Below are 24570 nucleotides of genomic sequence, written 5' to 3'. Positions count from 1 at the left end.
AAGCCAGAACTTAAACGATACATATAAATTCACTTATTACAGTATTCTATTGCTTTTATAGGCTTCCAGGCTTTCCACAGCAAACACCAATTAAATTAACTAAATACTAGAGAACACTTCATATTCAAAATGGGATCAGGCTCCTGCTAGAATTATATATGTAAAAAAACACTCATCTGCACCACATCTGGGTGGACTCTTCCCATCATTTTACCAGGAACACCTGCTTCCATGAGCTTGTCTGATAAGATATTAATCTCCCTTTCAACTTATAACTTTTTTTTTTTTTTTTTTTTTTTAGTACTTGACACTCATAGATGATCTATTTTTTTTATGGTCCCCAATGCTGCAGGAGAAGCCAACTTTAACACCATTGTCAGCCAGACCCTAGGACTGTCTTTGTGATATCTCCTCCAGAGCATAATTCCAACTGCTCGAGTAGGCACTGAATCATGATATAGTTTGGTCCATTAGAAGTGATGTGGAGTTCATTTCATATGATTCTCAGGGACTGCTCCAACCTCCCATCTTGCAATCTTATCCTCACAGAGAAAAGCAACATACTGAAAGTCTACTTGGAACATATAATTTCCTTCAAGTAGAAGAAAACAATCCCCACAGAATGGACACAGATCTAAGCTTCTGAGTTTTTTATCTCCCATTTATCTCCCATTATGTCAAAGTAGGAAGGAGAAGCTCTTCAGGGTTGTATATCCAGTAAAGTTTGGTCCAGATACTGTACCTGAAATGACTGGCAAGATTTCATCTGGTTATCTGAGAGCGCCAAAGTGCTCTGAATCAGATTCTGTAGCACTAGAAAATGAATATCAGAGATGCTGAAAGAAAAAAAAAGGGGGGGGGTGTTATTCATGATGATTTTTGAGCAGGAGGTACCTAACTATTAACCTAGCATAAAAATTTTCTAACTCAATCAACTACTTCTAAAATAGATGTATAAAGATATGAGATCCCTGCAGCTGAGAACTGTTGATATCAAGGAGCTTGTTCCTTTTTTTTGTCTCTCCACCCTAAACTTCTGGATCAGTCCAGATAATTTGACATAAAATTACATTCTCTTTGATAACATCTCCTCCTCTTAAGGTATAGCACCCATATAGGAAACATACACCATTGTCATAATGATAACAGACCACCAGAATGAGTGATTATTGCCTAGTTTTAGTTAAGAATATTCAAATAGGAGAGCCTGTTCTTATTACAAGTTTTGGAGAACACCTCACTGGCAGGTAAAACTTCCACTTCAATCTCTACCTGTCCACAGCATGAGACTCCCCATGATATTTATAGGCTAACAACACAGAGGAGGTGCTTCCCAAGTGCAGAAGCCTTCTGCCAAAGACCACATTCCAAATTCTCTCTGTTTTCTGCAAACATGAGACCTGGGTTTGGCTGGCAGTCTTGCATTCAAGATACTTTCTCTTCTCTGCACATGACCCCTGATGGAACCAGTTTTCCTAGAGCAACTGAGGCTTCCCGAACACAGTCTTAATCAACACTGAAGTTGTTTAAGCAGTTGTGAAGTAAAGTACTTTGGGACTTCAGTGTTGCCTATGTAAAGTACCTAACGTAACAGGGTCCCAAATGCAGAGGACCCACTGGTTGCCAGTGAGAGCTACCTACAATTAATTTTTTTCTCCTGTGACTATTTTATCTAGCAGCTTCTACTCATATCTTATGATAAGCTTCCAAGAAGTCATGCAATTCTCTGATTGATGAAGTTTAGTTTGAGGACTCCCTTTTTCTTGCCAACACAAGTAGCAAGCACCACCTCACTAGTCAGAGAATCAGAGTGCTCAGACTTTCACTGATGCGAGGGTTGACATGATCTTGGGGAGTCCTAATAGGAAAAAAAAAAAAAAAAAAAAAAGAAGAAGATATTACTGCTACTCACCTGGTGAGACTATCCTCTTTAGTGTTTTGATTTGTGTCATCTCCAATTGCCAAAACTCGGAATCTAGTTAAAGGAAGAGATAAGAAAACATTGAAACAAAAATAACATGCCTTATGCTGGATCTGTGCCATACAGAGACCTTGATTTTATAGTCAACTGTGAAACCCAGAGGCTGACAAATGCCACTGCTAATAAGGTATCTGTTGAAACAGCGCCAGGGTACTATCTGCTCCAGCAGCTCTCAGCAGAAGTGTCAAAAATTAGATGAACTGTCCAGATCAATCTCCCTCACTCTACTAAGATATCTGTCCACAAGGGGAGACACGCATGGACAGAAGACAGTACAGAATCAGCACAAACACAGGTAAGACCATCTTTGACAGCAGGATTCATGCAAGGAAACTCATAATTTTCCTTCCCCTGTTCCATGACAAAAAGGATTTGCTATTTTATTGAGTTTTTGGACTTCCAGTTACCAACCCCAACACTTCTGCTGTAATGTACAGCTCTTCCCAAAGTAAAAAAAATTTACAAAGGCGCTAAATTTGTTATCAGAGAATGATTGAGGCCCGAGTTTCTGCACTTATCTCCAAGAGTTATTCATCATTGAAGAGCTTGACAATCTGTGGCTGGAGAATGCTATACAAAGCTAAGCACTCTTCTGTATCAACAGCTTTAGACACAGTACTGAGATGATTTATCTGAGTAACCAGCTACAAATTATGATACAAAATGAGGCCAGATAATCTGGAAAATAGTAAAGGGAAGTCTTTTATGACATTAAAATGTTACATCTGAGTATCCACATCTCTAATAGCAAAGCTGAGGAATTGACCATGTATGAATATTTGATATTGTGAATTTGGGGTTTTAAAAAATATTATTTAGCAAAATGCTTATGCAAATAACAAAAAATTAGTGATATGTATTTAGGGAGTATGGATTTGAAAGAAATGTTGCCTGTTCTATTAACTGAAATGTCTTCTGATACAAGAACAGATAACAGAAGGTGTAAATCACACAAGCAGAGAACAGGTAAATCTGAACTGCCTTCCTCCCACCCTCTCCCAGCACCCATACAGACTCAAAAATAACTAAATCATAACTAAATCATAAATAAAATACCTGGAATATAGTTCCTGCAAAGTATCAGGAATCTCAAGTTTGGGATTCCCCAGGGTTGAACTGAATTTCTCTTTCAGTCTTTCCACAAACTCTTTAAACTCTTTTGAACAAACCTTTGAAAACAAGAGATAGAAAAGTTATCAAGCTCAATTTCTTAGAGTGGGAAAAGACGCTGTACTTTCAAAGTGTTCACAAAAAGTTCCACTAGAAGTGGCTAGGTGAATCATCAAATTGGAGAAACAGCCCAACAGACAAACCTGCAGAATGCATAAAAAAGCCCTGTAAATGTTATATTTGCTGATTTGCTTAACAGTTGCTGGTTCTATTTGTTATTAGGCTGTCTCATAGTTACAAGTAACCAACCAGGAACATTTTTTTTTTTTAAAAAACAATTACACTGGATTAACTGCACAAAATCTCTTGTGAGAGCTCTGTTTAAGCTTCTCCTTAAGTCTTTCTTCCTCCTCTCATACCCTTCATAGTCTGCATCGTATTCTTTAAGTCTGTTTGTACAAGCACTGCTTGGAAGAGACCTGTTACATGAGAATAATGGTCCTGTATCTCTCTGCAAACAAGTTTTTGCTTGCCTCCAAAGACAGTTTTTGGGGATGGGGACAAACGAGGGAGAAAAAAGACCAACAAGGTAAGATAAGATAAACCAAATAAAACATTTCTCCCCTATACTGTAAAACTAACTGGAGAAGAAATACATAAAAACTGTGCAAGAGCTGCTTTCTTTGCAGCTTCTTTCCATTGAGGCCCTCTTCTCAGAAGTGTAAGACCTCATTTCGACCTCCTTTCCTTAGCTCTCAGGGCAGAGTAGGTGAACAAGAAGAGAAGATGCATTTGGTATTATTTCTGAATTCCCTATAAAGTAAGGAAGTGTGGCAGAAGACCCAAGCAGAAAACATCCAATCTGTTCTCTGCAGCATGCATATTACACACTGTACGCAGTTTATTCCCAGAAGCAGCCCAGCAGAACCAAAGTCAGTCCTTTGGATGCTGTTTATGGCCATATTCCAACTAGAAAGTCAGGCCATTTGGTGAAACCAGTCCAAAACAACCCAAAGACTACACCACCTGCGCTTCATATACATTGAGTATCTCAAATTCAAGCATGACAAAGCACTGAGGAACAGCAGTTACTACTACCTCAGCCAGTCTTCTAGGGATTTCTGCTCTCTCTTTTCACAAAGTTCCTAGTGGTCAGAGAATGAAAATTGTAGCTGCAAATCACTAAAGATGCAGAGCTTTAGGAAGATTAACATGAAGAAAGGCAAAAGGCATCAGAAATATCAGTCGCAAGGTAATGCAGAGACACATGCAATTGTTCCAGTAGTGTCTCACCAGGGAGCAACTATTCTTTATTTCAACAAACATGAATCTAACAACAGACCTGGTTGGGATTTTCTGACAATATAATGAATGTAGTCATTCCTGGATAAAAACAAAGGCAAACTTGCCATGACAAGGTCCCAGTTCTGAAGTTTTGAAATTCAAAATGGAAGGTTTACATTTTCAGTGCAAACCAACTTTCCACTTTGAAATTGTGGTTAACTGAAGTGATAAAAAACTCAAAACTTAAATGAAATCTTTTGATTGACCAAATGAAGGCTTCTCTCAGGTGATTTGTTTACATTCCCTCACTCACCCTCAAGATTTGAGGCAATATTTCAATATGAAACTGGAATAAAAAAATGAGAAATTACAGAGCAAAATTGTTTTCTTGCTCAGATAACAAGGTGGCTGACAGGACTGGAAAAAAAGAAGCAGTGCATATGCATGCCTGGTCACAGATGCTTAGAAACAATGAAAAAACAAAATTTTGCTGCACAGCAGAGCTGTTTATGTCCTTCTGGAAGGCTGCCTATTCTTATCTTGCTCCAAAAATAGCAATGATGTAGCATTTTTACAATGATGCTATTTTTAACATAGCTAAGAGTACAAGGGAGAGATAAGAAATGAAATCACAGTAATCCAAACAGAGCAAGTATTCACTAATCCAAACAGTGTAAATACTCAATGACCTTTGAGAATATTTCTCTTCTTACCTGTGGATCTTCATAGTTATTTTCTCTATTCATGAAATCCTCAGTGAGGGCTTTATCTTGGTAAACCTCAGCAAGGCAAACTCTGCAACAGATACAGTTGAAGGTGTTGTAACTAGTTGAAGTTTTCTCAGTTCAATGCTGCTCAGAGGAATTAATGCACTTATTTCAGCTGAAATATCATTTCTGTACCTTCCAAAGAACAGCATTAATCAAGAAGGATTCAAGGAAAAATTCTGCCTAACTTATCACGCACATACCAACGTCTTCAGTGCAACCAAGCCAACTCATCACCATCTCATCACTTCATATGAGCTGTGACAGAACTGAGAACCAAATGTAAATTCTCCTGCTATTGTATTTGTTCTCAAGAAAATGCGAGCTAATAAATGATAAAGCCTCTTCCTTTCAGAAAAACTGCCGCTCCACAGCACAAACACATTGCAAGAGGAGTCGCCATGTAAGCCAGCCAGTGTAGCACCATCTCAAGGTTTTATAAGGAAAGAGAGAAAGTGGATGGGGACGGGAAGCAGATGTCTTCTGAAAGGGAGGGGGGAGGAGTTGAAAAAACTCAGAGAGGGGCATTTTGGTTCCTCTGAAACATAGGATGCCAAGAAATAGTTTGTAAGGGAGTTACCAGTCACTGGTATTTTCCTGTTGATACGTCCTTGTTTTAGTCGGAAGATCAGGGCAGTAGGGATCAAGTTCTCATGCCTGTCTTTCTTGAACATCCCTGTATCTCTAGGCTTTTAAGAACTATTTGACAATTAAATTCTGTCATTAATAATCCAACTTGGATTAGTTCATCTGTATATGTTTATCTCCTCTCTCTAGCTGAAGAGGAGATAAACAAGTAGCGCTAGTAACTTTTAAGTACCTCAACACTTGCTTCCCGGTTTGAAAAAGAGGCAGTTATAGACATTTATAACTAATGATCTAAGAAGGCATATATAACTGATGATGTGATCTTTCCCCTCATGGTTTTGCAGAACATTTATTTTAGGAACAAAAGATTAATCATAATGGAGCAGACCAAAGTTCCATTTCAATCAGTATCCTCTTACGACAGATGCCAAAAGGATATGGATTGGAAAGACTTAAGAAGAGACTGTGCATACAGTGACACTTTCTTGGTGTAATCTCCCTGCTTCAGGGAGTTGAAACAGGAATTTTCTGATTCAAAGATAATGTATTTATATTTAACAGCCCTCCATGGATTTTTCTTCCATTAATTTATCTGGTTACTTTCTGAACCCATATAAACTTTGGTATCTAGAGTATCCTGGGCCAAGGAATTCTACAGCCCTAGTGTGGGCTGTATGAAGAACCATTGCTGTTCCCTTTGAAACGGCCAGCTTTGATCTTCATGTGATGCCCCTGCTTCTTGTGCTGGTAGAGACAATGATTAATTGTTCCTTCTTAATAGTATGAATATGATGAATGATTTTACAGTTCTCTAACATCTCCTCTCAGTTCTGTTTTCCAGGCAGCAAAGTTTAAGTCTATTTAGCCTGTCCTTGTATAGAATCTGTTTTTACACCTCTGATTATCCTTGCCACTAATCTCTGTACCTTTACAAAATGTACTGTATCTTTTTATGAAGTTTTAGGGGAGGGAAGAATATGCGGACAGAATATCAACTAGGACCAGAACACTATAGCACCTTCAAGATGCAGATGTACCATGAATTTATATTCTGGCATATTTTTTGTTTTGCTCTTTATTCCTTTAATAATAATTCTCCATAGTTTCCTTTTTTTAAAGCTTTTTTTTTTTTTTTGCCATTTTCATGGCATAGTAGAGCCCCAAGACCATATCTGTCAAAATCAGCCATTGTATATGTAAAATTACACTTGTTCCCCTTTCAGTTGAATCATTTTATATGAAATTTCATCTGCCATTTTATTGTGTAGTCACACAGTAACATCACGAGGTCTTTCTGCGCTGCCCAGAGTCAGCCTTCATCTTCATTGACCTAACTAAATATCACAGATGGATCATCACCTAGTGTTCATCCCTTTTGCCAGCCCAACTAGTATGTTGAATGGCATGTGTCTCACCACATATGCCTGTATGACTCCACCAGTGACTTCCCTCAAATCGAGAAAACTGATTATTTACTCCTGTTATTTGTTTCTCACCTTTAATCCAGTTAGTTTGAGTACGTGAGGCCCTTCCATTTTATCCTATGGCAGCTTGATTTGCCTGAACCTTACATGAGGGACTTGCCTAACACCTTTGGGGATTCCAAATACATGTCAGCTGTATTATTGCTGATCCTGCCTTTCCCATTGGAAGACAGATTTGGTAGCACTACGGAGGCAGAGAAGTAGAAATTTATATTCACATGAAAGAAGACAAAAACCTGGGAAGAGCAAATCCCTTAATTTCATTTCAGAAGACTTTAGCTTATGCCTAGAACATAGAGAGAAACTTTCTTACTTATAATTAAGATAGGTCTGGGGATTTCTGACAATGTAACGAGCTCTTCGTCCAACAGAATGAGAAGTTTTATCTAGGGACTCTTCAAAGCTGGCATGCATGATATCTCGAACTACTTGCCATGGAACAAAGGGCCCTTTTACCTGTGTGAAGAACAAAAACATTCCTAGTTAAACTTCAGCTTTTATGTACACAAATGATGGTTAGAACTGGGATGAATTCCTAGGACCAATGTTAAGTGTGCTGAATATGTAAACCCATTAAATAGAGGTCTTTTCAAATACCTTTGCATTTAGTACGTGACTAGCAATTCGGCACAGCATGAGCAAGCTGTCTTCTTGCACTGTCCAAGTGACACGCAGACGTGTCATTCTCTGCAGGGCACTTTGGTCAGCTTCATCATGGTAGCGGAGCCTTTTGCTTTTCTCTACAGAGTTGTCTTCTAACAAATCCAGAAGAAGACAGTTAATCTCAGCAGTATATATTCTGATGAATACCAACTCCTATCACAGGTATTATCAGAGCTAATTGTGCTAAGGCAACTCCAAGGAGCAAAAACTAGAACTGGAGACTTACTGGGCTAAATACACAGTCCTTGCTTTGGAAACATGGCCTAAATAGAGAAGAAGTGGGTTAAAGGAAGCCACAAGCAGAGGGTGACTGCACAAAACCCAAGCTCTTTCCACTGTTACGTTTCTGTAATACAGTCAGACTATTTATTATGACACACAATAAGGGAGGTGCAATGAAAAAAACTCTGAAATACCAGATAGGTCAAATGTATTTTAATGAGGTTAAACCTCCTCTGTAGGAAAAACTGAAAACTTGCTACAGACTACGCATTCAACAAGGTGCATGCACTATGAAAGCTTACGACTTATGTTTTGGAGAATACTGTACTACATTAGAAAGTGCTTTCAAATTACTATCTTCTCTCCCAAAATCCTTTTATGTTTTAATTTACACTGAATTGTCCTTAGGGCTAGGTGCATCAGAACAGGAAAGGGAATAGCTTGCCTTGAAAAGATAGCTGAAGGGCAAGCTTGAATCATCACAACTGTATTTTACACACAATGAAGTCAAAGCGATGTTTCTTGTGAATAAAAGCACAAAGAAGCAAAACATTTCAAATTACAAAAGAGAAAGATGTTTACCTTGACTAGTGCAAGAGTGGAAAAACAAGCAATTAGGGACATGAGGGGACTAGGGTTTTAGTTCCCACCGCTAACTTCCAGCCAATTCAGAATATAACAGTCTCCTTTTTACTGCTGCTGTATGATTTATCACCTCAATATCATAAAGACTATAGTAAGAGATAAAGTCTGCCAGGAAGAAAGTTTGTTAACTACAGTCTAAATTTTTTGTTTCTTTCCTTTTGTGCTGCTTTTCTACCCTTGGTTCTGTCATTCAAATGCAAATAGCTGATTGTGTAAGAGAATTCTGTTGCACACCACCTTGGACAGAAAGAGGAGCAGTCCAGATATGCACAGACATGCAGTGGATCAAAGAAAGTTTATCTGTCTGGATGTGAACCCCTAAAAGGAGGATGAGGAAGAGTACAAGGCTTGGAGCAGTACTCAAAGTTGAGTTTGTAAGAATGAAAGAACAAAAGCAGAGAAGGAAGTAGGCAACAGCAGCTGAGAAAGTAAAATGCATTAATACCTTGCCTAGGAATGAGGAAATAACCATGTTAGCAAGCAAACTGACTACAAAACATCCTCCATGGGAGGATGCTCTGAGCCAGCAAACAAAAAATGACTGTGACATTGTAATGAGCTGATCTGGCCCAGACACAATTGGGACTTCTTTGGTTTGCACGGTACAGCAGTACAACCATGACTCAAACACAGTAATAGTTACAACATGCTCCTGTTTTTCTCTAGAGCTAGTACAGAGCCCTGTGACATTTGAGTCCCTTCACTAGAAAAGCAGCCCAAAGAGACGGCCAGTCCCAATTCCCATACCACGTGTCAGTCGCCACAGCTTTTCTGAAGCAGCTTACAGCAGGCAGATGCACTGAAAAGAAGGCTTCTTTTCATGACATGCATGCTAGTTACTTACCTTTCTTTTTCTTCTTCATCTTCTTCCCAGTGTCTTTCTTAAGCCTCTTCCTCTTTTGGCCTTTTCCACCTCTCACTCGTTTGGTTCGATCCTGAGTTGCTTCTTTACTTATTTCAACACATTCTTCTTTCTGGAGAGGTGACTCAGATCCTACTTTTGCTTCTCCCAGAATGTTAATTTTGCTACCTAAGAAGACATGTGTTTACATTAGTGGAATTCTATAGCAATTACATTCTATAATATCAAGAGCAAATGCCAAAGTTTCAAAGACGCCCTCTCAAACTTGCCTTTTGTTAATCATGTAATTTCATGTCACTTCTCAGCAGCTTATACAGAATAACATCTCACATAAATGAAGAATGGTCAGGTAATTACTAAGTCTAGAGTAAGGTGCACTACCTTAAGGGAGCCAAGTTGAGTTTTATTATTCAACCTGAAGCTCTTCCTCCTTCTTAGCTTAGATGTTAGGCTATGCAATTTTAGCAATGCCTTAATGAAGATTCAATACAGTAAACTTAAAAACTTACTGGAAATTTAAATCAAGGCAGACTTGACGAAAATGGCTTAGCAGTTTCAGTTATGAGTGTTTAATGTTGCATACTCTTCTCAATTTAATATTAAAGTAAAAGGTTTTTAATTTAATCCTTTAATCCTTTTAATTTGTCAAGTGGAATTTATAAAAACGTGACAAGAATCCTTTGCAAGAAGGCCTTTGATTGTAACTTAAACTAGCTACTACAAAACAAGCTAGGGATGAAGAAAATTAGAGGTTTTAAAATGCAATAAGCCTGTTTCAAAACAGATGCCGTTGTCTAGTCATACCTACATATAGTGTACACCCAACAGCTTGTTTGTAGAGCAACCAGAGCCTAACATGTAATGAGTACAAGAGTGTGAACACTCTTAACTTCAGTTAAAAGATGATACAGCTGTTTTCAAAACAGTCATCTCAATACAGAAGTATGCACAGGCCAAATTTCAGTTCATTTAAATGTAGAATTGTCCGAAGTGTTGGAACTCTCTTACAGGAAAAATATTTTTCTTTTCTCATCTCCTAGTTACTGAGGAAAGCTCCAAAACCAAGGAAGCAAAAAGTTTTCCACTTTTGGGAAAGAGCAAAATGTGAAATTCTCATCCAATTAAGCCAGTGGCAAACCACCCAAAAGATGAAAAAAAAAACCACTCACAAATTGCTTTAGAAAATAAGGTTCTACACTACATGGGTACAAACCAGACCTCTGATATGATTAAGGCCTTATCAGAAAGCTATGGCACCTAACATGCCAGTCATAGATAATATTGGTTCCTCTGGGCTTTCTGCAAACTGCAGAGGAGAAATAACCAAGGATAAAAATTATTGTTCCATATATCTAGAAATTGGAAAGGAAATTAGTTTTTATTTATTTTATTGCCCCAGGAGCATCCTAACTTATCGTAAGAAAACAGGAATAACCCAAGTCATCACTACTGGATCTGACAAAGAGGGCAACAGCTACAATGCAGTTACAGACAACAGGTATCATCACCTTACCTCCAGTACTGAGTGGAAGGGGGTGTTTTGTTAAGAAGGTCTGGAGTCTCACTGTCAGTCCATTTTCAGAAACTGTATTTTCCTAAAACAGCAGAACTTTCACCAAGGTGATATGCAAAAAGCCAAAGAGTGCACAGGTTTTAACATTACTATAAACAATTATCTTTTAGGTAGTGTTATGATCAATTTAGAAAGATGTTTTTTAGCATAAATGTTAGAAAGATTCCCAGTTATGATGAAGTATTGATTTATTTTTCTTATTACTACTACATATTTGAATGATTCTAGAGCGTTTCTTAAATCTTACTAAAATCATCACTTGATTACGAAGGTTAGAATTTCAACAAATCCGTTCAAGTTAAAAAAAAAAAAATCACTGGAAAAGAAATGCTTGACTTCCTTCTTGTTAAGCAGGCTGAATAGAACTCTCTGTAAAAAAAATTGTTTTTTTTCAAAGCAGTTTACATTTCACATGACCTTCAAAAAGCACACAACCAAAATGCAAACGCAGACATAAGCAAATGCCTCCTATACCATATTCTGTTCAGTATAACTCTGAGCCCAAACTGACTGCAAGATACCAGAACTTTTGCCATTCACAGCAAAACCCATTTCCCTTGTGTGATGTTCACTGGTGATAGAAGTTATCAAAGGAGTAAAGAGGAGGGCCAAGAGCAAAGAATCGCAGGAGGCCCTGTTGGTGCTGAAAAACTGGGTGACAAAATGGTAAATGAAATTCAAAGTGAAATGATACTGCCCGAGTGGAAAACAGGCAATTCTAATTTTACATATACACTCATAGGCTCTAATTTGACCATTGCTGTTGGGAATGGGATCTTAGGGTTATGTTAGCCAGTTCTGTGAAAGTGTTTGTTTAATGCACGGTAATGGTCAATAAGCAAAGCAAATGCTAAGAATTCTTAGGGAAGGAAAGGATATTAAAACATGGAAAGGCACTGCACAATTCATTTAAAAATACTTACCTTCCTAGTCTTATTGATGATGTAGCTTGTCCAAATCCAATTGCGTTTTAAATGCCCATAAAAGCTGGAATCTAGACCTGCAGCTCCTAACCCATCCCCAGGGATAGTTCCATCATCAACCACTTCTCGACTGCCTCTAACAGAAAGAGTAACAAAAAATAATTATATTGCAAGAGCAGCTGAGAAGACACTTAAAAGACATTGTGCACACCTAAAAGATGCGTACAATGTGCAGAACTCTCTCCCTGCTCTCACAATTTAGATAGGGTTGGAAAACAACAGGAGAAAGAGATCCTCGCTCCCTTAACTCTGCTCCAGAAGTAGAGTGGCAACCAGGTTTTTCCATGATGTTTTTATAGCCAATGTGTAACCACTGAGCTTCCAGTTTTGAAATTACAACCAAAGCAACTTCATTATTGTTAACTAAATTCCAACTGCCATGTTAAACACTGCTCTCAGTACTATTCCTGCCACAAAACTAAAGAAAATACCCGCCCAGAGGAAAAACTTTCTCAGGGCAACTGTGGGGAAAATTTTCACAAGAAAACTGTAGGCTATCACATGCCATAGATCATTCAAACATACTGTTAAGTACAGTTCTCTCCAGTTTTCTAGAAATACATTAAAGCTTTGTTTAAATGCATGTACAAGCCAAAAAAATGCCCCAAACCACAATGTGCATCTAATTCCCTGGAAAGATAATTAAACTGAGAACAAATGGCATGTAACAGATGAATCAGAGCCCTTCCTGCATGACTGCAAGTAGTTCAATTATTAATGTGGTATTATAGTGCAGGATAAAAAAAAAAGTGTCCTATTTATAAAGAAAAAAATTCATGGAGACAACACCTGCTTCTTCAAATAAATGGAAATATGAATGAGCTTTACATGTCTAGTAGGTAGCATAGGTCTGACAGTTTAGTATGAACACGAAAAGGTATTTTGGAAATCCTGTTTCGCCTTATGAAAGATTTATTGAGAGCTACCATGAAAAAAGGATTTCAGTCAAGCTTTTAGCTAACAACTGTTTGATAAAAACATTACATCACCAATTCAATTAAAAAACTGTTTCTTGATCTTAGAGAAGTTACAGTCATCTCCAGCCTAACTACAAGTCATAACAATTTAAAAGATTTCGTAGCATATAATGGAGACCATATGAAAAAGCTGACAAGTGGACTGAACACAATTTGATCTACCAGTATGGACCAGTGGAACTACGGTCCCTCAATTTTTTTAAGGTAACTTGATATATCTGCCTGTAACAGTGAACTAATTGAAAATACCTTTAAACAGACTGTTTATAGCTTATTAACACAGAAGAGAATATTGACAACAAAACCAAACCACACCACACAACACTCAACATAAAAAGTGTAACTGGCGTTCTGCATGGTTAGCACAGGTCATAAATCTGCAGTCTTCCCAAGTTTCTGGTTGTGATTAGGCAGAAGATGAAGTGTTGCAGAGGATCCTTCCAGATATCAGCAGTTTACACTGATACCATAATAGGAATTAATCTGTAAACAATATGTAGCAAATTGCAAAGCAGAATTTAGAATGGGACTCTAGGGAGCTTCTGAAGCTACACATTCCTTGGGATCTATAAAGCCTTGGAACAGAGAATCTTCAAAATTTTCCCTTGCATTAACTGTACTTATCATTCTTTTTCTCTCCACTTTGCTTTCCCAAAAGATTCTTGCAACCCATGTCTGTGCTACTTTGGAAGGAAATCTGAATCTGGTTTTCCCACTCAGCTAGCATAAAAACCTGCTTGGTAGATAACTTACCTGTAAATACGATACATAACTACCTATCCTTTCCATTAGACAGCCTCTGTATTGCAAAAACCCCACCAGCTGAAATGCCAGAATCTTAACCACCTTTGCTGTCAAGTAACATTCTCAAAACTAGAATGGCTTTTTTTACCCACTCTATTTAAGCAACAAAACAGGAAAAAGACTTACGTGGTATATTCCAACATTGCACACTTTCGTTCCAGATTGTGTTTATCCACTGCTGACTCTTGTTCCATCTCTACATCTAGCGCAGTGCCAGTCTCCTCTCCTTGAAGATTACTTCTCTTTGAGCGAGGAAAGCGGACAACGCCTAGGCATACAAATAGTTTTGACTATCAGGATGAGAAGCAAGATTTTAACAGATCCACGTTGCTATGGAAAACTGCTGCACCCTCTCCTCAGGGAAGAATGTTAACATTTTTACCACCTCTCCATAAAAGATGCTACTGTGTTACAGATGGCCTTTCAGTTAATTACCTGTACAAGGTGCTAACTTGCCCAAACTCTACTCAGGACAGAAGTATAGGGAGGCTGGTACTGTTTATAAGTAGAAAATTGCAGCAGTTCAGTGACATTCTAGGCATGAATCACAGCCCTTAAGATGAGATGCAAGCCCTTTATGTTGGGGATATATTTGGGACATAGCACAGGAGTCACGTGAAGGTTCACAGAAAATACTGCAACACAAGAAAGCTTCTATAAATATGTGAGCTGGTGAAACAGTATCATTCCCATATTTTGGATGCCAAAAGTATTCAAGGTTTGATCAGCCAGTGAAAGCTGCAACAATCACAAAACATGCTACCATTTGACAAAAGTATAAAGAGCTTTTTGCAGATAACTGCTTTGATGCAAAAGTAAGTTAAAATTATGAATAGATTCTTTCCCTTGGGTGACTACATTACAGAAACATAGAAAGTGTTGTCTGGTATTTCAGGTGCTCCCTCTCCCCCCCCCCCTTTTTTTTTTTTAAGGTATACATTTTGTAGCTGTCTATCCTATTTAAAAATGTAAAAGGACCAAACACAAACTCCAAAATACTGGGTTTCATAAACTCCCTTAACTTCTACTTCTGATCTAACTCAGGCTATTTATTAGAAGGTTTAGCAACATGATTCTAAGAAAAAGGAATCTCCACTTCAACTGATAAAGAGAACTATGGCAAAAACTACTGGAAAATAGTTACTACTGGTAACTATTTTTGAAAAGGCTTTTTCATGGTTGGGTTGAAGTTTAACACGGCTATGATCAAATTTGATACTTCTAACAGGATAGCAACATTTTCCTTTCAACACTGCTTTGAAGATATGAAGTGTGCAATTCTGATTCTTGGATCTCAGCTTCATAGAATTACATGGGCAGAACTCCAAGTTCTTGCATTTTTTGGTCCACAAGGAGACCAGTCAAGGGAGCACAACAGCAGAAGTGACAAAAAAGAACCTGCCTCATGTTGTGGGAAAGGAAGAGGAATTGTGGTATACACGGAATAAAAGGTAAAGGTGGTAAGAATGTACAGTTATACCATACCCAATGGTGTATTAAGGCAGACACATTGCAAATCAAACCAGAAGTTTTCCACATCTTGCATGGTACTCAGAACATATAAGCGTCTCTCAAACGGGCGGCTGCTTTGAGCCAGGTTATAGTGAGGGTCGCAGATAGTGGTATCAACAATCACTGCATTTCTCTTCATATACACAAATACCTGTCAAATAGAGCATGTTTCAGGCTGGTAGGTAAAAATCACTGGAATTGCCTAATTTACAGAATGAGCAATTTAATCTAGTTCAGGAGTGGTTAGAACTTGCTGAGTCTTTGCTATTTGGAGTCAATACTCTGATGAGAGACAGACAGACACACACACATACACACATTGCAATGCATTCCTAAACTTACTTTGCTAACGATCCAGAAATTTCATTTCTAGATTGATAATGACAGTTTCTTTTCCCCCTTGTGCACCAGGACTATTCCAAGTTTCCACAGAGAGTGATTATTTTCTACAAGCTTTCATTCAGAATTTGATGAATAATTAGATCTGATCTGGGGCCTAATTAGCTTTCTTATTCTTACAAAGCATATGCTGGGACGGGTCTCCCTTGCATGTTCTCTGTATCTACAAAAAGATGTGCAACAGCATCATCTATTTTACTCTGATTTTATTCTGTGTTAGACACCCAAGACCTAACATCATTTTAAAAAAACCATTCTCACCTGTGCTAAGTTAATATGTACTGTTCGTTTCCTTGAATTAAATGAGAATTTCTAACAACTTGTCTGTGGTATCCCTGCAAGTAGGTTCCTTATGCTGCCATTACATAGCCTAATTAAAGTGTATAACAAAACTATTCCCCTCAGTTTCTCTATAAGCTAAGACTGTAGGAGAATGTAGCACACATGTTCAAATGAAAAGGTTGCATTTCACAGTTAGGGTCCCTGGAGGCCCTTTCAAGGCTTTCTTCACCCAAGGATTCAAATGGCACCCCAGTTCGGTGTGATGGAAGAGAACATGACACACACATGCTTCATAGGGGGCTACCAGTCTGGAAACTTTCAAGTCATTGCTGTGGGCAACTTTCAGCATTGTATGTTGGAGACATCTCTTTCCAGAGAAAGAGGCAAAAGTTACCTGCACAACTTGCAGTATGTCACTAGGAATTTGAGGTTTGCATAAACATCTCCACCATCAACATTTTACTTGATTATTTAAGGTAATCAGAAGCCCGAAAACTCATTTGTCTCACTGAACAAATACCGTGCAGAGTAACAGTTAAGTTCTCAAAAAATTACCTGATCTTTGTCTTGAAACTTCTCTGTTGGACCAAACTGTACTAGTCCCATATAACATAATCTTTGAAGATTTTCTACCACCGAAAAGATGTACCTCCTGCAACAGTGTTAGAAGCATTACAATTAGCACTCATGAAAACAGTAATTACAATGATACCAGAAAACATATTATGGAGCAGCCTCAAGTTTCAGGAAACTCGCTGCTTTTTTAAAAACACTGGGTTTTAGAATTTCTAAAGTGATATTTTCTTTGAATCATCAGCCTGTGGAAAACGTATGAAACCCCAAAGCCCACATTTCCTTTCCTCAAATCAGAAACACTATTATTTTAGCCAATTAATAACAAAATTTTGCTTTCAAAGAACAAAATTTGCCAGAAATACTGAATGTACCAATGAGTTAAAGAAGGTCAGAACACAGGCAGATCTGCAGACAATTCTGTATTACGAAGAGAGAATAAGTTAGAGGAAATGACTGGTAAATATGAGCTGACAGAACTTCACATATGTCCATATAAAGAAATGGGCAACAATTCTTTGAGATTTGTAGTTAAAGTTGTTTAGAGCTACCTGCTCTAAGACACTGCTTTCAGTTGCTTATAAGCTGCAGCAAAGCAAAAAAATATGACATTTTCCATGCTGTGTATCTACCTATTGTTATTTATTTATTTATTTATTTATTTGAAAGGAAAACTGTAAAATTCTGGAAGTCTCAGGAAGCTTTTGCAAGATCTAGTTTCTGAGACAGAGTTTAGGAAAAATTCAATTTTGCCCACATTTAACTTCACTAAGATCTAAGTTAAATAGGACTTGTATTTTGGCAGGAGTGTTCCGTAAGGTTCAGAAAGATCATTTGACAATCCCACAAATAATGACCCAACTTGGTAATGGTAGAAGTTTTGATGAACGGAGGGGCAAAGAGGCAATTTGATTATGTACCACACTGATTTGCACAAAGCTATCAGATGAAGTCTGCAGATTTCAGAACACTTCAGAAATCCAGTATGCTTGTTACTAAGATTTAGAAAGTAATACATTCAGAATTGCAAACCTGAGTAACCCGAGACAACTAGACCAGATTTTTCTGAAGAGAAACCACTGCCATAAGAGAGACCAGCTTGACCACAAGTTCTGTCTGGTTCTGGCAGCTGGTTCTGTCTAGCACTACTCACTTGCCAAAGACATGTTTGCAGATTTGCAAAATGTGGTAAAAGCCCCCAACCAACCAAATCCACACCTGTGGCAATGGCTTCCTGGGGGAACTAACAGCATTACTAAAACAGTAATGGAGCCTGTAATAGTGCTGCCAATTCCACGTATTCAAATCACTTCACTATAATGTTGCTTTCCTTCTCTTTCCTCAACCCAATCTCAATTTTTAAACCTTCTAGATGAGGAATGACAAACAATGGCAGACATGCCACCGAGAGCACGTGGGTAGAATCTAAATGGTACGTATGAGAGGCTGGAACTGGGATATGTGGCATCTTCCGAGAGATTTATGAAGGACAGCAACATTTAGACTCTATTAAATTCTGAATTTAGCAGCAGGAGTGTGTTTTGAACAGAAGCAACATCCTGTTGATGAGTTGTGAAGGACAGAGTCTCCCAGCTCTCAAAGACTGCCTGACAGCATGCATGAATATTGTTCATTAATTTCTTATTACCTTCTATTTGGGAGAGAAAAATACAATTTCGCACACTGTCCTTAGAAGATTGATGAACCTTGTTTTAGGTTACAAAGTTCTCTTTGACACAAACAGAAATAACAGAAAAAAACAGTCAACTGTTCCCCCCCTAGAGCCATTTCCTTTGACTCATCGCTTACCTTTTATAGAGAAGCTGTTGTCGGACTGACCTTGGAAGAAATCTGATCAGTGTGTGCTTTTTCTGTGGATCGTTTAAAAAATCCTCGAGGCCATCCACCTAAAATTATTTTATAAGTTAATCAAAATGTGAAAGATAATTATCCTTTAAAGTATCAAGCTTTTTTATCAGAACTGTCTACAGAAGTATTTTTGAGCAAATATTAACTGTTTTTGTAAAATGGTTAAACATTATTCAAGTCCAGCGAAAGAGTACTAAGATGATTAAGGGACTAGGGCTTATCTCAAATGAGGAAAGGCTGAGAGAGCTGGGACTGTTCAGCCTAGAGAAGAGAAGGCTGAGAGGAGATCTTATCAACGTGTACAAGTATCTGAAGGGAGGGTGTCAAGAGGATGGGACCAGACTCTTTTCAGTGGTGCCGAGCGACAGGACACGAGGCAACGGGCACAAACTGAAACACAGGCAATTCCATCTGAACATGAGGAAATACTTTTTCACTGTGAGGGTGACAGAGCACTGGAACAGGTTGCCCAGAGAGGTGGTGGAGTCTCCTTCTCTGGAGATATTCAAAACCCACCTGGACGCGATCCTGTGCAATGTGCTCTAGGTGACCCTGCTTGAGCAGGGGTTTGGACTAGATGATCTCCAGAGGTCCCTTCCAACCTCAACCATTCTGTGGTTCTGTGATATTCATGTTAATCAACCAGGCAGATTACAGAAAGCTCTTTGCAAAATATTACCTGAAGGATTTGCTGCATTACAGGGCTACACATTTTTTACAGTGTGACTGTAAAAGCAACTAACTTTTAAATAAAAGAAACTATCAATAACTAAAGTTTCTGCTCGCTACTGGCTAATTTTGTTAAAATAGACTAACAGAATATCTGTTACTGTTTATAGGTACAGTTGATACTATCGGATTTTAAATTGAACCAAATGTGAAACAAAGAAAAAGCACTATACCTTGTAGCTGACTTGCACTATCTGAACAAAGACGGAGAGAGGCAAGCAGAGAAGAATGTCACTAACAAGAGCCCATCCAAATCCAAACTCTCTATGAACTGGGAGAGGAGGGACATAGCGCATCCACGATGCATCATCCACATACACTAGGAACAAGAAGACTGGCTTAGACTCAGACGGGGCAAACCTAATACTTCGTTTGGACCCCGGACACAAGGAAACACATAAGTCTGAAACGAGGTCTACCTTCTAATCGATTTTACTGTGATCGTTGAAGCAGAACACCTTTGGCAGTTCATAGACTGGAAATCTGAAAATTGAAAATGACCTAAAAATAATCTAACTTACAGATTTTCAATCTTTTTTTGTAGTGGATTTTTGCAGTTTTTTCAGTGTTAGTGAGGACTCTTGAAAAGCACATTTAAGCCTACTGACAATAAGTTTGCTCTCCTTTCTTAACTTACACAGACATTTTAGAGCATGGCTGAAAACCACCACTATAATCTATTCTCATGTTCTGAAATATGAAAAGGATACTTACACTACCCCCATCAAACTTATTTTTCCCCCAAGATAATCTGTTCCAAGGCTTAACTAGCCCTTACAGTATGAAAAAATCTTTTGGATACCCAATGCCATTATTTCTTTTTCTACCCACAATAGCACAGAGAATAATCTATCAACTACTTCTAACATCCTTTTTCACCTGGAAAGACATGTATCCTCTCCCTCTTACTACATGTTCTTTTTGTATAAGAAATAGAATGTGGCAACATTTTCTGGATTAGTTTAATAGTAGTTAATGTAACTAGGGTTTCAGTGTGGATCTATCCCTACTGAAATTAAATTTCACTCTAGACTCTCTCTCCAATAATTCAAGATCATTCTGAATTCAAATCCCGCTCTCCAAATGACAAGCAAACCTCCAGCTTGTTATCACCCACAATTTGAACCTACTTTATTTCATTATCCAAGTAATTAGGAAAAATATTAATTAGGATTGGACCCAGAACAAAGCCCCTGCATGACATTCAATCTGAGAACAAGCCACTAATAATCTCTGAATACTTTTTTCCAAGCATCAAGCATTTGTCTTCCCACCTTAAAGCATTTTCACTAACATCATATTCTGTTATGGAAATATTACACTGAAGCACAGCAAAATCTGCAGTAAAGCAAGGATGTGCCACCTCTCACCTGTTTCATTAGACAATTCTACTTCAGTCTCTTGCGCAGTGATTTCAAGATTCACCACAGCTGTCATACTTTGCGTAGTCCCAACTGTTGCCTCTGGTTGGGCTTGAAGTGCTGCAGCATTCACGTCCAGCCCTTGCTTGTTGCCTTTTTTCTCACCATCACTACCTGCTTTTTGTCGTGTTCCATTTAAAGGGTGACCATAAATTAGGTACCAGAGGAACATGTGGACCATTCTTAAACGGGGCATTTTGGGAAGAAAGCCAAGAGAACGCCCAAGTCCTGGAACTGGGAGGAAAGATTAAGTATCAAACAGAAATAAAAAATGGATTAGAAAAGGTAAAATAGCTAACTCTGCAAAATTGATGTGAAGAAAACTGGAAGGAAAGGCTGGCAAATGAAGGTAAATATAAGTTACAAATGGTAGTGAAGTAGTAGTAAATGAAAATGCTCCATTTCACAGTTGTAAAGAAAAGAAAAAGTTAAAGGACATTGGATAGTGGTCCCTAGCTGAGGCTGCCTCTAATGTAAGACAGCTCTACAAAAGAGGAACGAAAACAAAAAATACATATATCTTACAAGAGCTCCACATCTGAAAGTGATTATTAATAATAGATGGGGAAGTGAAAGATGCCAGAAAAAACAAAGTTAAATGTACCTGTAACAGGGTGGTAATTTTTTAACTGTGTTATGCCCATTTTTTCATCAGTTTTCCTTGCCCGATTACTATTTTCAGCTTTACAAGAGCTGTCTTCTGTTTCTCCTGAATCAGGAATGGCCTCTTGCCCCAAGTTTTCTTCCTCAGCATGCTCCTGGGATGTTGGTGTCTGGGGAACTTTAATCCTGAATTAAAACCACACAGCATTTCGGTAGAACTAAAGCAGACACTCATGCCTTATCTAAGTTGAACAGAGATGGCATCACTGAGGCTGGCGACTAAAAGAAATGCAAATCTCCTTTTCGCAAAAGGAGGATGGCTTTGAACTTGCTTCCATGAAATTATACTGAACAGGAATATTTTGAAGAAGAGGTCCTTTTATGGGTTTATTTGGAAAGATAAGCCAAGCAATGGAATTTATCATGCACAACCCTGTTCTCAAAGACATGAAAACAGCTTGACAGAAGATTCCTTGTCCTATATTAATCTTTCTAGACATAAGGGGCAACTACAAGCTTGTGATTTTCATTTGAGAATGCACAAACAGTCCTTGAAGAAGGGATCGAAATCTCATCTTAGGGAAGTGGCCTCCTTATGAGGCTACATGATCATGTTCCTTGTTTATGCTTTGTCTCCAAACTCATGGATCTTATACTCCCTGCTGCTCAGGGGACTGCTGCTTGGACAATGATCTCAGCCTACACTTATGACTAAGGTGCTGAGTAGTAGAAGATGCAAACTGGAACCCCCTCAGATCCTCCTCCTCTTAAGAAAGTGCTCAAACTACCAGATATCAGCTCCAGCTCATCTTCCTTTGGTGAATGTTTTAAAGGAAAAGAGTGAACCAGTCTTCTCTAAAAGTCACCTAAGGCTTGCAAGTGAGCCAAAAATTGAAGTTCATATCTTTAGCAAATTAATAAGTTAATGCCTATACTGTAATTACTGGTCTCCCTATGAGGATTTGTTTATCTGCCCACACTTCACATAGGCAAAAAAATGTCTAAATATCAAAAGAAATACAGCTGAATTTTCTTCCTAATTCATCCCAGCATTCTCTTATTTCTGTCTGCAGCTACAGTGAATCCCACACTTTCTCCAAACACCACACCAAGTTTACAGGACTAACTCAGGCTACTAACCAAAGGACCAAAAATTAAGCAGCTTAGTTTGTCCCATAGATAAGCCCCATTCTCTGTGCATGGGCAAGACTCTTTAAAGAGGGCTGTTCTAGATGACTAGCTGGGCTGGTGACACCAAAAGAAGACAGCCTCTCTGAAATGCATATGGCAAAAGGAGCATGGGGAAAACTAAACCTTGAGGTTAAGGCTCAAAGTTCAAGGGATCAGAGTTCAGTTGGTCTCCTTTCATGATTCTGGGAGACATTCAGGATGTTGCTTTATCTTTGTGCTTTGGTTTCTCTATTGCTAAAGAAGAGGCTAATTTTTCTTTTGTTTACTTTATTTCCTCCATGTAATTTTGCATGTATTAGATGTAATAAACCAAGTTCCACACAAACCCTACAGACCGCTGCAACTTGCCTGTTTGCTGTGCTTGAATTGGAGATTCGGAAACGCACCTGCTCAATGGCACTTTTTACAAGGGGATCATTAGGACTCACAGAAGGATGAACAACAAACTCTACCTGTTTAGAGAAGCAGAAAACAAAAGGTAGTTATGGTGATATTGGCTCTTAATCCGCTGCATAATTTATCAGAGGTTAAGAGCCAGTTAATTAAGGGTAGCCACAATGGATGCCCTATGCATCCTGTAAAGTTTTAATAATTCACAGAATACTAATGCCTTTGGATCAAAAATCCCATCGTTTAGCTTGTACTACGAAGAAGTCGGGTCATATGGTCTCTGTACGAATGAACAGCTCATATGTTCAAGCCTCTTTTTTTTTTTTTTAATCTGAAATATTTTAGGATCAAAAATTTAAACTTGCAAGTATTAGGCTGAAAAGCACAAATGAAATCCTGTACTTCATAACAACAAACTAGTTCATTACCTCTGGAAATGTATACACACAGTTCAGATTAGTAAATTTTCATATGTGCTCTGCAGTAATTGTGCAGCAGGTAATTTTCAATAGATTGTTTCTATCCCTGCTTATGAACATATCACAGTAACGAGTTACCTGACAAGTGTCAGTTTTATAAAACAAAATTAAACTACAGACATTTTACTTCCATAAAACTTCCACCAAAGGCAAACAATGGATTTTGTTAAAAAACAAACAAACAAAAAAAAACAAATCACATGCTATAAATTTCAACCCAGAGGTTAACTAATGATTTCTCATATACCCCTAGATTTCAAAAGTGGATTAAACACAATTGTGTTGCAGCTTGAACAGTGCAGAAAGAACCATGAATTGTGTGTTTGACAAACAGTAGAACCTCTTAAAAGGAAGATTCAGAGATTTTTATCTCTAGACTATTTCTGGGTCTGGGAATTATCTAGAGCACAATAATCGAAAGTACTGATCTGGTTTTCATGTAGCTTGGTTTGGGACACATAGTTTGTGGGCAGCTCAAATGTGGGTTCTGCTACAAAAAGTGAAGTCCTCCAAATATTTCAGTAAAAAGGCCCAAAACACTTTGCTAAAGCAAAAGGACAAGAAAAGCTGTTTCTATTGCCAGAGTTGGAGCAGTCACCTTTTTACTAATGCCATCTTGAATGACTGTAGTACGATAGAGTCTGAGGAGTCCTTCTCGTGAAAGCTTCTGCACCAATCGGATGATAGACTTTTTGCAGCATTTGGTGGAGACACCTTCTTGCTTCTCTTGATCCATGACCATTTTCTGAAGCCTAGAAGAAGCAAACAGCATCTTGCACTTTAAGCCCAGCAATGCTCCAAACTGCCCAACCAGTTCTTCCCCTGTAGTAGTCTGCAGGAGCACGCTCACATCCAACTATCGCTAATGCTTGTCTTCACATACTTTTGCACGAGTGCCCCAGGCCCTATTTCTGACTCTTTCAATATTGAAAAAAAGAGTTTTGAACCTGTTGGCAGCACTGAAGGAGACAAGCAAAGACTTGAAATGTCTTCTAAGCCTGTTCTTGGACTTGGCTAGATGACCTGTGATGATGCCATGCCATAAGACCAGGCTATAGTTTCACAACACCTTACAAGTGGACTACATGACAGAAGTCTCAAAATTATCAAACCGGATGAGAATAAGGCCATGATTTCTTACTAAATTCCTTTGGAAAGCAACCCTGTGTGTATTTGTGC

The 24570-nt window shown here is 38.3% G+C and overlaps 1 protein-coding gene across 3 annotated transcripts in view; it reads right to left on the bottom strand.

Annotated features, from left to right (window-relative positions):
* Nucleotides 1-24570, bottom strand: part of GTF3C1 (general transcription factor IIIC subunit 1) — a 55538-nt gene that overhangs the window by 11241 nt on the left and 19727 nt on the right. For all 3 annotated transcript variants that reach the window (XM_067306057.1, XM_067306058.1, XM_067306059.1), the window contains 18 exons: nt 23990-24143; nt 22871-22974; nt 21333-21517; nt 20678-20962; nt 19481-19626; nt 18519-18616; nt 16692-16788; nt 15429-15606; nt 14070-14211; nt 12103-12238; nt 11120-11201; nt 9589-9774; nt 7812-7969; nt 7528-7670; nt 5089-5170; nt 3038-3150; nt 1913-1975; nt 743-836 (listed from right to left, as the gene is read on the bottom strand). In XM_067306057.1, coding sequence (XP_067162158.1) covers nt 743-836; nt 1913-1975; nt 3038-3150; nt 5089-5170; nt 7528-7670; nt 7812-7969; nt 9589-9774; nt 11120-11201; nt 12103-12238; nt 14070-14211; nt 15429-15606; nt 16692-16788; nt 18519-18616; nt 19481-19626; nt 20678-20962; nt 21333-21517; nt 22871-22974; nt 23990-24143 — 2446 coding nt within the window. The remainder of the gene's footprint in view (nt 1-742; nt 837-1912; nt 1976-3037; nt 3151-5088; nt 5171-7527; nt 7671-7811; nt 7970-9588; nt 9775-11119; nt 11202-12102; nt 12239-14069; nt 14212-15428; nt 15607-16691; nt 16789-18518; nt 18617-19480; nt 19627-20677; nt 20963-21332; nt 21518-22870; nt 22975-23989; nt 24144-24570) is intronic.

Source organism: Apteryx mantelli, chromosome 16 (assembly GCF_036417845.1).
Source record: "Apteryx mantelli isolate bAptMan1 chromosome 16, bAptMan1.hap1, whole genome shotgun sequence".
NCBI lineage: Eukaryota > Metazoa > Chordata > Aves > Apterygiformes > Apterygidae > Apteryx > Apteryx mantelli.
The sequence above is the reverse complement of the archived record's forward strand: the minus strand, read 5'-3'. Positions and strand labels throughout refer to the sequence as shown.